The sequence below is a fragment of the Amblyomma mixtum genome, chromosome 7 (assembly GCF_055824585.1).
Source record: "Amblyomma mixtum isolate Tamu chromosome 7, ASM5582458v1, whole genome shotgun sequence".
NCBI classification, from domain to species: Eukaryota; Metazoa; Arthropoda; class Arachnida; order Ixodida; family Ixodidae; genus Amblyomma; species Amblyomma mixtum.
Genome location: NC_143018.1, coordinates 129,561,528 through 129,574,646, shown reverse-complemented (window position 1 = coordinate 129,574,646; position 13,119 = coordinate 129,561,528). Strand labels below are relative to the sequence as shown.

The window sequence follows — 13,119 nt, the reverse complement described above, 5'->3', positions numbered from 1 at the left end:
GACCTACACACGAAGGTCATCGAGCTCTGTCTATTGTACCCGAGCTTTAGAGAGGCCATGGAACATACTGAACCAAGTGCTGGCCCAGCTTATGCAAAAAATGTGCCGTCCAGGCCATCCAAGGCAGACCTGGTGGAAGCCCACAAAGCACGCTTTGCAAAGCCGTGAAGTGGCTGCTGCCCTGAAGTAGCTGTGGGAAAAAGGATTTGAAAGTCTTCAGCTCATCTCCAGCATCTCGTGCCATGAAACAGTGGAAAGATATACCTATTCAAATAAATTGCGTATTTCACTACCATAAATCATTCAATGATAAATGAAGCATTTTAAATACCACTAATTTACCTTGTACATTGGCCGTAATTTTTGTTTTTCCCCTTCATCTTTTTTGGCTTTTTGTCTGACGTTCTGTGGCAACCTATATTTGTTAGTATTGTAAAGTAATGTGTATTATTTGCAATTCATATTTATTTTCATCCTGTAAGCTTGTCTTGCAATTTTGTTCTTATAGTTATTATGTTTGTAGACCTGAACACTGAATTCTGTACGAATTGGGTGTGCAGGTGTTATCCTGCGTGTTCAAAGAAAAGGGCATCTGCCATTCGACTCCTCACAATGAAAATGAGTAAAAACAGGGATTCCTTCACTTTGCCTTGAATCTCCACTTACGAAGCCATGCATTCACAAGATGCAGTTGACCTTTGAAAACCGATTCGACAGGCTCGCTTTAGCTGGGTTCCCTCATTCACTTCTGAAAGAGGTCACCAAAAGCCTCATGCAGAAAATGAAAAGTAGTGAGAGATAGGGCAGGTGTCCCCCAAGAAGGACTTAGACCAGCAGTGGCGCTGTATGTGCACAAGTTGGCCCACAATTTGAAGAACTTTGCTAGCAAGCATGGGGTCCGCTTGTCTTTCAGGCTGTAGGGAGCTCAAAGACGTTTGGCTTGAAAAAGAAGGAAAAAATAAAAAGGGGCTGCGGACCAAGCGCGGGTGACCTTTTATAAGGTGCACCATAGCGGTACCATATGAAATCGCCCGCACGAGCGGTTTTTGCTATACAGGATAAACCGGGCACTGTGTGAATGAGCAAACCTCAGGGAGCATGAACAAAATAAAGAGGGCCGAAATTTAACAAAGCATACCAGACCTTGCCCTTCATGCTGTTCTGAGCCATGCTTTGCTGTCATGCGATTTCTTGCCAGATGTAAGAATACAACAGCACCATAGTCATACATAAAATCAGCAATATAATTCTATTAAGGAAAAGTGTCAGGCAGGAAGACACGATCTCGCCAATGCTATTCACCACCTCTTTACAGGAGTCATTCAGAGGCCTGGATTGGAAATAGTTGGCGATAAGAATTAATGAAGAATACGTTAGTAATCTCAGTAGGGTAAGGGTGCGGGCTAGTTGGCGATGCATAACATATAAATACCAGCGCAAACCAGCAGGACACACGACGAAGAACGAGGACACACAAGCACTGACTTCCAACTGACGTTTAATGGGTGAAAAATGGGCTTAAATACTGATTACAAACAACAAAAAGAAAGAGAATATCTTTGCTTGTCACTTCTTGAAGAAGGGCAACTCCGCATCTGACAAGGCGATTGAAGGCGCACTGAGAGAATTATCTTGCAGCCCGGCTATCTCAGCAGCCTCCTTGATCTCCCGCACTATCTGGTCCGAGTGGCTACTGATTACCGAATAGTTGGTCAAGTCCAGAGTGCACTGCTCTTCTTCCCCTGTAGTTTGGTCTTTGATGATGCATTTCCGCCGGTGAAGCGCCAGATTGCCTGTACCTGTCTCGAAGGTCCTGTACCGATGTTCTTTCAGCCGCTCAATCAGGCAGCGCCCTGTCTGGCCGACGTAAACCTTGCCGCATGAAAGGAAGATGGAGTACATCACACCCTCCACACATTCGACGAAGGGGTTCTGTTGTGCCGTGTTACACCACCGACGCTTGCCATCTCCCTTGTTGACACGTGCGCACAGAGTGCCTAATTTCATAGGGGCCGAAAAGACGACGTCAACCTCACTATGCTGACCAATCTTCTTGAGGCGTGAGGCGATGTGACACACTGTGTATATACGGCACAACGACCACTCTTCGTTTCCACGGCGGTTCTTCGATCCCTTTGCTGGCTCGTGCTTCTTGTTTTACTTCCTTCAGATGGCGTTGACTAACAGAAGTAAGAATGCCCGGAGGGTACCCAGATCCGAAAGATCAAATAGGCTTCTGAGATAGCCGGGCTGCAAGATAATTGTGTCAGCGCGCCTTCAATCGTCTTGTCAGATGCAGAGTTGCGCTTCTTGAAGAAGTGACAAGCAAAGATATTCTCTTTCTTTTTGTTGTTTGTAATCAGTATTTAAGCCCATTTTTCACCCCTTAAACGTCAGTTGGAAGTCAGCACTTGTGTGTCCTCGTTCTTTGTCGTGTGCCCTGCTGGTTTGCGCCAGTATTTATATGTTAGCAATCTGCGATTCGCTGATGTCATTGCCTTGCTAAGTCACTCAGCAGATTAACTGCAAAAGATGATTGACGAGCTAGACAGGCAGAAAAGAATGGTGGACCTAAAAATTAACATTCACAAAACCAAAGTAATGTTCAACCGTCTTGCAAGGGAGCAGCAGTTTACAATTGGTAGTGAGGTGCTGGAAGTGGTAAGGGAATTCGTCTGCTTAGGGCATGTAGTGACCACCGATCCGCATCACAAGACTGAAATAAGTATAATAATAAGAGAAATTATAATAATAATAATATAATAATGGAGCACATTTCGCTGTCTCTCACATCATGAATGGCAATTTACCGATATCCCTCATGAGAAAAGTATACAACAGCTGTATCTTACTGGTACTCACCTATGGTTCAGAAACGTGGAGGCTAACGAAGAGGGTTTAACTTAAAACGAGGATAACACACCAAGCTTCGTGAAGGAAAATGATAAGTGTAACGTTAGGGGACAGGAAGAGGGCAGAGTAGGTCAAAGAAGAAACGTGGGTTAATGACATTCTAGTCAACATCAAGAAGAAATAGGCTAGAGCATGGCACGTAATGCGAAGAGAAGGTAATCGCTGTTCCCAAAGAGTACTGAACTGGATTTCAAGAGAAGGCAAGTGCAGCAGGGGGCGGCACAGAATTAGGTGGATGGATGAGTTTAAGAGGCTTGCAGGGATAGGGTGGCCACAATTGGCACAGGCCAGGGTTAATGGAAGAATTATGGCTGAGGCCTTTGTCCAGTAGTGGACATAGTCTGGCTGATGATAATGATGATTGATGCATGAATATGTTCTTTGAGCAATTGATGACTGAGGATACAAATGCACCTGTTTACCGTGAAATAAAGTAGCCGTGAGTCGTGCTCTGTCTCGTTGTCTTCCATTGTTGGATGTGTAGTTGCTTTGGTGCCTTTAAATTGTTATAATGAACAGCTACCAAGCCACCCAATAAGAAGCCCTCTTGAAATGTAAGGAAAACCACGTTTCTCTGTTCTTACCTTTAGGAGCACAGAATATAGCCCACACAACAAGAACCTGAAAAATTGTCTGTACTTGCCTCCTAATATTCAGGGTATTGAAACCCTGTTGGCGTGTCTGTCGGGAATGATGCCCTTATCTTCGCCACAACGCAGGCTGGCAAGACGAGGTGATGTTTTTTACCCAGGCGATGCCAGAGCCACTGAACAAACTGCCGGTACGCTGTGTACCGGTACCTTCTGAGAATAAATAACAAAAGCACTGAGTGAATCATACACTGTGATGAAAATACACACATGTATGCATGATAGATAACACCCAAGGATGAATAAAGTCCCATAGTTATAAACTCAATATGCTGCAAGACTTATTCATATGCAATGGAGTGCACTGGAAATTAACTTTTTTGCAGTTCATGTAGCATGAAACGCTTACGCGTATAAATATAACTGCATTATGATTTACTGCAAAATATGAACATTCAGGAATGAATGCCCTGGAATGCTATGTTGTACGGTATGCGCAGCCTAACGCAGCATCAAACGGGAACAGAACCTCACTTGCGTATATCGTCGCTCATAGCTTCCCGCTGTGCGCGTAGCTCGAAGTATAGCAACGCGGAGCACGGCGATGTTCAGGCACAGCAGGCTGAATCCTGGGTGCTCCGTGATGGAGCCCTCCGGCTGAGCCGCGACGGCGCGGTCCATTTCGCGGCAGCATACACACTACAGCTCCTCAAAGTTGCACAGAACTTGGCAGTGTCCACAACTGCACCTGAAACAGCCGCAAAAAAAAACCCGACTGTGTACGCTTATCTGCAGTAGCAATGCAAATTTTACATAGCGTTCAGCCAGTAAATGAATAAGAGGATTTATCACAATTTCTCGTGACGGTAGGTGGTATAGCAGCTGCCGGCTTTTAAACGTTTTCGTGCACATCGCAGTTACAAGCTTTGGTGAAGGAAGAGGGAAACGCCTATGGCTAGCTAATGTTGCACGATCCTCGATATTAGCAAACGCAGCGCTCGGCGTGTTCGCTTAGTGAACGTACGAAGACGCTGGGCAGCACTACGATCTACGAGGACTATTATTACAGAATTCTGCACGTACCAGTCTCGACTCATCAGTCGTGACGATGGCTCGGCGATGACTGTTCCCGCACTTGCTGTCGACAATGCCGGCTCCTCGGCTACCTCGCCGCTTGGACATTCTTGATATCCGGCCACACCAGCCGCTTCAGCCCTCAAAAGCATAGCACGCTCTGTTGGGCTGAGGTCGCTGAAGTGCAGGCCGGAGTTCTTAGCGAGAACTTCGTTGTCGGGTTCGGGAACGTCGGGAACGGGTTCCATCGCAACACTGGTAAAACGCCGTATGTAAACAAAGCGACGGTAGCGACGGCCGATAGCTGCGTTCAACGTGCGGCCGGCGGTAGCTTTCATTTCGGCTGCTGCTAGACCACACCGCAAGCCGCCAGCAATCACGGAGTCTGCGCTACGTCATGTTCGCGTCACTTTGGCCTGTGTCGTCATAGGAGAATGCCGAGTTTGAATCAGAGGGCGGGAAAAACGTTTTCGACTTCGAATCCAAATCTCTTCGAAATAAATGCATCTTTCGCTGCCGGCCGAGCGGCAACAAAGCCACGAGATGCCGAACTATCGGATTTTGCTATAAAAAATATTGATAGAGCTCTCCTCAGTGTGCCTTTAACCTTACCCTTATAGGTGCGTACCCTTATATGGGTAGGCAGCTGGAGTGGAAGAGTGCTACGGGAGTGCCCATAAAATTCTTGCTCCCCTCGATGGGCTGTGTGTTGCGGCAGGTATAAGTGGCTTACAGGAAACTATAATACGCCATTCTCTGGAAGCGGTGTTCACATTATACAGAGCTTACACACGGTAGCGACGCAGCGTTGGATGCGCAGTGGTGTAACATGGAGGGCACATCGGCAGGAACTGGCCGTCCCTGCAAAGCGCATGCCAGAATTCGCCGAACGGGCGCCCAAGGAATGACATGTTTGTTGTGCGATGCCAGTGCACGTTAAAAATCCCCAGGTGGTCGAATTATACCGGAGCCCTGCATTACGGCAGGTCTTTCTCTCTTTCTTCCTTCACTCTTACCTTCTTTCCTTTCTTTCAGCCGCTGTCGAGGCGTCCACCGAGATATGAGACATTTACTGCGCCATTTTTTCTTTGAAAGCCAATTTTCAATTCTGCACCAAGAAGCTTACCGCGTCGCCTCGTTGTGGCCACCAGATAGAGCAAAATGGTGCGACTTTCCACGGTGTCCTCAGAATCTAGTGCGCATGTGAAAAACGCGTGATGACCCCGAGTCCCATGAGCACGTGTTCGTGAACGCCAACAGAGCCTCAGCCATCAGCATACTGTACAGAGGAGCACGGCAGTTGTGATCATCTGATAATGCTCAAAAGGGCAGCAGCAGTTTCTGTGAAGCTTTTTTTTGACAGCATCAAAAACAACTACATATTTTCTGAAATCATTCTGTGCAATGAGCTCTGAAGGATGTTCATTAGAAAGCACCTGACCAAATCTTGCTCAAAGACACAGCGGCTGGCCTCGGTTTGCAGCAAACTTAGTGTAATGGCACTGTGCAACTTTCTGCATGGCTGCGATAAGGCGAACACTTTTCCCTTCCACTGTTATTTTTTACTAACGAGCCAATAATATTAATAATAATAATATTAATAATAAGACCGCTAGTCAGCTAGAGATATATAGGGAGTCTTTTAAATAAAACTTAAATTTCCAGAACTAAGTGCGTCGGTTGTGCTCTTCTTACCGGATGTTTTATCTAGTTGCAGTTTATACACTTTGTTGATATGAGGGCTCTAAATGCTTCAACACTGAGCACAGTCTCGTTGCATTTAGGTAAAAAGACCCTCACTGCGCACGCCGTGGAACTCACCCATAGTCGATGCCGATCCCGAATTCAGTTTTATTGTGGCTAGAAATGACGTCAAGGAAGCGCTGGAAGCTTTCTGTGAAGGGCGCGCTGAATGTGCTCCCTCCTGGCTTGTAGAGCGAGTCAAAGAAAGTGATGGTGCAGAGCCCGTCTTTCGGAAGCACAATGGAGCTCGGGCCGAAGCGATCGCCTATCGTGCAGATAAGTGAATTGGTCGAGAGTCGAGCCACTGTTCAATAAAAAAAGGCAGCAATGAATTCCTTCAAAGTATAAGGCAACATCACTGACTAAGGCGGAGTGCGACAACCTAGTGACAATATTTTCTGCAATCCAGCCTCGAATAAAAGTATAGTTTGTTCGCAAGAAAAATGAGGCCCCATGTCTTAGCTCTAAATGTGCACTTGATGAAGGGCAGTAGTCCAAAAGAAAAAACAAAAATGAGTAGATGATAATTCTTTTCAGCATAGCCAGGAACACAGTTTTTACACATCTTCTAGCTTAGTCTGGTGCAGCGTGCAATGTAGAAACTATGGCAGTTATTTTTATTTAGGGGTGGCTCAAAGTTCTGATTTTAGTTATTGGACGTTGAAGGCTTTGTGATGCCTTCTACTCAATTGTTAGGAAAATCTTTAGAACAACTCGTTTCGTTAAAGCGGGAAAGAGTAGCGAAAAGAGGGCCTAGTTATGACAAAGGTATTAAGAATGCCAACAGGTACTGAAACCGTATGGAAAATAGTTTTTTTTTTTTTGCTGCCCGATGAATGATCTTTCAGCCACCTAATGAATGCATTATTAATTTTCCATTCATAAAGCTCACATGGGCTCGGTGGCTGTGCCACGATGCAGTCGCTTAACCCGTTCTGCCTTGCCATGCAGGTGATCGCTCCCCTCTGGATTACCATGCTTTTCCCCGCCCCTCTGGCTGCCTGTCTACCGGACATCTCGCCGGAATGGACGCCCGCTCTCAACCGAACCGATATGTGCCAGCCTTGCGCCATCACCGCTTCGCCCGATCGTGCGCTGACCTCACCAGTGCACTTCACCCTCGACAGACAGTTTGAAACGCCATCGCCATCAACATCCTCTTCCGCTCCAGCTTTTAAGCAGCTTCGGCCAACGGCGTCGCTTTGTGGGCTCGGTGGCTGTGCCACGATGCAGTCGCTTAACCCGTTCTGCCTCGCCATGCAGGTTAGTAATCCATGTTGTCTTTACGCTAAGAAATCTAGTGACTACTTTTTAATACAGCTGCCGAGCCCGCAGTGCTGCCTTGCCATTGTCATTGAGTGTTCTGATGTCATTATTTCCTTGCTTTTGTTGTCCGGCGACATAGAGACTAACCCCGGCCCTGCCTCACTCGAAACTGTACTTACGGAACTTAAAAAATTGTCCGCCGGTCAGTCGACATTAATCGCGGAAGTTACAGACCTCAAAACCCAGTTACTAACAACAGACAACCTTATTTCTGATCTAAGCAGGCGCATCAGCGCTCTTGAAGGTCATTACCAAACCATACAGTCACTACGCACAGAGATAGAAGGCCTAAGCACTCACACCACCCAGGCAACTCGCCAGCTCTGTGATCTCGAGGATCGCATAGACGAAGCAGAAAACCAATCACGAAGAAACAACCTCATATTCTACAACATTCCGGACCCTGACCCATCTGAAACGTGGGCCGACTCTGAAAAGCAACTAATTCGCCATTGCTCCGAATTTTTGGACATCACCCTCGACCCCAAAACAATAGACCGCACTCACCGTCTTGGGCGCCACGAACCTGATCGCTGCCGTCCGTTAATTGCGAAATTCGCACTTTTCAAAACGAAGGACGAAATTCTAGCTAATGGCCGCAAATTCAAGGACACTGACTACTCCGTCGGTGAAGATTTTTCACGCCGCGTTCCCAATGTGCGCAAACACCTAGTTACATTTGCCAAAAGCAAGACTAACCGTTTTTCTTTGCGATACAAAACCCTGTTCATCGGTTCCCGACGATATATCTTCGACGAACCATCGCAATCTGTAAAAGAGATACCATAGCGGTTGCTGCGCCGCCAGCCCCCAGCCGCTCATGTACCTGCCACCCCCCAGCCTAATCTTTCCTTTTCGGCGATTTTTACAAACATACGCAGTTTTCTTCCGAAACGCGAAATCATCTCCAATCTTGTTTGTTCATCTGCTAGTAACTTGCTGATACTTACCGAAACATGGCTCACTAATGGCATCACCGATACTGAAGTTCTTGCTGACTTACCGAATTTTAACCTTTTTCGCAAAGATCGCACATCCGCTCGAGGTGGAGGCGTTTTCATCGCAGTTAACAATCAGTTCTCGTGTACAGTTATTAATATTCCATCAGACCTTGAGATAGTATGGCTACTTTGTCGCGCTGCGCCCCAAACCGTACTGCTGGGCGTTTGTTATAGAGCGCCAAATACCAATTCCGATTTCTCTCGAATTCTTAACGACGTGATCAGCCAATTAACGAGGAAATACCCAAAAGCGCATATCATTCTTTTTGGAGACTTCAATTTTCCAGAAATCAACTGGCAGACACAGACAGCAGTCGGCAACAGGGAAGCGATTGATTTTATCGAGGTCTGCCTGAACTTCAACTTAACTCAAGTGGTATCTGAACCGACCCGCGTTGCAAACATCCTAGATCTAATCCTGACTACCCACCCGGAAGCCCTCTCATCTATCACTTATCTACGCGAAATCAGCGACCATAAAGTAATCCACGCCACATTTGAATTCCACCCATCACGACGCCAGAATCAAAACAAAACTATTCGCCTCTACGACAAAGGAAACTATGAAGCCTTTAGTCTTGAATTAAACCAATATCTCACAACATTTGAAGCATCTTTTCACGATCATTCAGTAAATGATAATTGGTCCCGTTTTAAGAAAAAGGTTAGCGAACTAACCGATAGATACATCCCCAAAATAAGCTTCCACTCGGACCGCCAGAAGCCATGGTATACCAAAACGATAGAAAGACTCGACAATAAAAAGAAGCGCCTTTTCCGTGCGGCAAAATTAAAGCAATACGACGAGTGCGCATGGGAAAAATACTATACAGCCGAACACACCTACCTATCAGCAATTCGCAACGCGAAATACTCTTTCCTTCACAACGACCTCCTCAAATTGTTGACTTCCAATCCCAGAAAGTTTTGGCAGGTCATAAGTGAACACCCGGCACATACCATCACTTTAACTAAAGAGTCTGGAGAAGAAGCTGATGACATTGAGTGCGCTGACATTTTTAATAACGCCTTCTCATCTGTGTTCACTAATGAAATAAATTCACCCACCAACTGCAACTTTCGCCACCAATATAGAGTCCAGCATGCCTGCTATCGCGTTTTCTGAAGCCGGCATTTCCTCGCTCATTGAACACCTTAAAACTTCATCATCGGCCGGCGTCGACGAAATTAACTCCAAAATACTGCGCAACACTAAGAATATTTCTGCAATGTTCTTATTGTTATTGTTCTCACAGTCGCTTTCTACAGGTTCCATTCCGGATGACTGGAAAGTGGGAAAGGTCATTCCCGTCTTTAAGTCCGGTAACAAAGATTCTCCTTTAAATTACCGTCCGATATCATTAACCAGCATGCCTTGCAAAATCATGGAACACGTCATCTATTCTCAAATCATGGACTTTCTTGACGCTAACAACTTCTTTCATCCCTCACAACACGGGTTTCGCAAGGGTTTGTCATGTGAAACTCAACTGGCCGTCTTTCTTCATGACGTTCACTCTAACATCGACCTAAATTTACAAACTGACGCTATTTTTCTAGACTTTGCTAAAGCATTTGATAAAGTTCCCCACAGGCGTTTACTGCTAAAACTAACCATGCTAAAACTGCATCCTAACGTCTTATTGTGGATCGAAGAATTCCTTTCTAACCGCTCCCAGTTTGTTCTCGTTAACAGCCAGAGTTCCAACCCTCTTCCAGTAACATCAGGCGTACCCCAAGGTTCTGTACTTGCTCCCCTCCTATTCTTAATCTATATAAACGACTTACCCTCAAACCTGGTTTGCAATGTTCGTCTGTTTGCAGACGACTGCGTTATTTACCACACGATTTCTAACACCTTTGACCAATCACAGCTCCAAAACGACATTGACACAGTGCATGCCTGGTGCGATGACTGGCTAATGTCGCTTAATCCTAATAAATGTAAACTCGTATCTTTTCACCGCTGGCGTAACCCCCATATTTTCCCTTACTCCGTTGCTAACGTTCCACTAGAATCTGTATACTCATACAAGTACCTAGGTGTCACCTTGTGCCAGGATCTCTCCTGGCGCTCTCATGTAACGAACATCGTCGCATCAGCTAACCGGTCATTGGGTTTTTTGAAACGTCATCTACGGCACGCCCCTCAAAGTATTAAACTTCTCGCCTACCAATCACTCATTCGACCAAAACTAGAATACGCATCTGCTATCTGGAGCCCGCAACAAGCATAAGCATATCTCATCAGTTCACTAGAATCTGTCTAAAATCGCGCCACGAGGTTCATTCATTCTGCCTATTCATACGACATCAGTGTATCGTCACTTAAACGACAATCAGGATTATCAACTCTTGCCCATCGTCGTCGCATTGCTTCTCTTAGTCTGTTTCATAAGTTTTTTTATAGTTCCCTCGGACAACCACCCTACATCACACCGCCCGCTCGCATATCTCATCGCACCGGCCATCCACTGCAAGTGTCATGCCAACGCGCCCGCACCGTTACTTTTTCCGCATCCTTTTTTCTTCGCACTGCTAAAGACTGGAATGGCCTTCCCCACGACGTTGATGCCATCACCTGCCAATCAAGTTTTGTGAACAATTTAAATATGCATTTCATAAATATTATGTAAGCAATCATATTCAACCTATATTTGTACCCCCACCCCTTATGTGATGCCCCCAAAGTGGGGCCTTTAAGGTAATAAAGTGAAGTGAAGTGAAGTGAAATTAAAAGCAAAAAATAAAAAGCATCTCCTTAATTTGGTTATTTTCGGTGATTGTTGGCTTTCGTAATGTGCGCAGTGCCATGAAAAATAAAGTCGCATTCAGTGCACACAATGACGTTTTCTTCAGCGCGAAGTTTTGAGCGACATGCTTAACAACCCGTCCAATTGAACAGCCTTAAACAACTGTGACACTAGATTCAAGTGTAAGTAACAACAGAGTGGCAGATGTGGCACCAAAATTAACGACAATCTCTAGTAGAAATTTAAAAAGTAGCAAACGGGCAATGTCAGGATAGCGCTTTACCCGTCGTGCTGCTCGTGTCGCAGGGTGCCCCCAAATGCAAAATGCGATCATCCTCCCCGAGATGCTTCCAAGCGCCAATGCGTCCCTTAGAGCATCCACCCAAGCTCAGCTATACGACTTCACAGAAAAGCTATGTAGCTCCCACAGAAAATTCGTAGTTGAAGAAAAATTTTCCCTGGCCTGTGATTCAAACCAGGAACCACAGCCTGACTGGGGCAGTCGCTTTACCAGCAAAACTGACCGGGCCACCTTACATGTGGTACAGAGAGAGCGAACTGATCAGCAGCTTGAAGCCGGAAGAGCGTTGGTCCGTTGTTTAGGGGAATCCACCAAGGTGTATACATTTGTACTAAGGAATCGGGCAATTACTAGCGCCCACAATAGCTTAGCAATACGGCTACAGATGAAAGCTATAGATCATCAACAGTAACACTCAGCTGAGCTTAGAAAACTGCATACGTTAGACGTCCCGGTTTCCTCACTTCGTATAGCGACTGCCCGGGCGAGGCGGTGGTCCTTGTTTCGAAACCCAGATCTTCGCGTATTTGTCGTCAAATGTGAATTTTCTATGTGAGCTGTCTCACTTTATAATATGGGCGTATGCCTGCGGTGTTGTGGATGCTAATGAGCAATAACTCCCTGATCAGAAATCTACTCCACCTTGGGGACTTGCTCTAAATAAAATATCATACGATGGTTCTAGAACAGCTGCCGCTTTAACCGTTACATCCCGCTCTACATGACAGTTGCGCTAATACAGGATGCTCTTTGTCCGGCGCTGCAAGCGAATGTCGAGCTGGTGAACGCTATCAAGGTATATTTTACAGGCAACATAAATACTCCGGATAGTAGGAGATTCAACAGCTGCCAACAAAGCGGAGTTGTTACAGCATCGTACTCCACAGAAGATTGTTTTTGGATGAGCTTACTGTCTGCAGAATATTTTTCTACTTTGAAATCAATTACCTTTTAGTAATAAAATGATCACTCTGCTAATATCGCGTTCATACGCACTGGGAATAATAATATGTAGAAACATTCCTTTTAGGGACACGGAAATGATTTCGGTGGACATCATCTAGTGCAACAGGTCTGTAGAGGCGGTCTTTGTCAGCATTCAAGTTGAATCCCATAATTTCGAAATAATTTTTATGCAGCGGGCTTGCAGTAGCTCGCAACCGCTTAGGGCGACACACCTCACCAGGCGTCCCTTTTTTCCGATGACGTCAGTGGGCAGACGGGGCGAGTTTGAAAGTTGGCGCTTTTGCCCACTTACGTCATCGGTGTAGGGGACGCGCAGTGAGGTGTGTCGCCCTAAGCGGTTGTGAGCCACTGCGAGAAGTGTTTTCTAAAAAAAAATATTTTAAATTATAGGATCCATGCAGAGCTCTCAAATTTGCCTTGAAAACCCACAAAAGACCGCCTCTAGAGGTCTG

At 45.8% G+C, this 13,119-nt stretch overlaps 2 protein-coding genes across 2 annotated transcripts in view; one reads left to right on the top strand and one right to left on the bottom strand.

Annotated features, from left to right (window-relative positions):
• LOC149337574 (uncharacterized) overlaps nucleotides 1–6,885 on the bottom strand; it is a 68,326-nt gene extending 61,441 nt beyond the window's left edge. Inside the window, exons 1-2 of the mRNA XM_089554460.1 lie at nucleotides 6,882–6,885; nucleotides 6,399–6,624 (exon numbers count right to left, since the gene is read on the bottom strand). Coding sequence (XP_089410586.1) covers nucleotides 6,399–6,624; nucleotides 6,882–6,885 — 230 coding nt within the window. The remainder of the gene's footprint in view (nucleotides 1–6,398; nucleotides 6,625–6,881) is intronic.
• A 335-nt stretch (nucleotides 6,886–7,220) lies between these two features.
• Nucleotides 7,221–8,445, top strand: LOC149337573 (uncharacterized). Its single transcript, XM_089554904.1, has one exon. The coding sequence runs from the start codon at nucleotides 7,236–7,238 to the stop codon at nucleotides 8,433–8,435; it is 1,200 nt and encodes a 399-aa protein (XP_089411030.1). The 5' UTR covers nucleotides 7,221–7,235; the 3' UTR covers nucleotides 8,436–8,445.
• The last annotated feature ends 4,674 nt before the right edge of the window (nucleotides 8,446–13,119 follow it).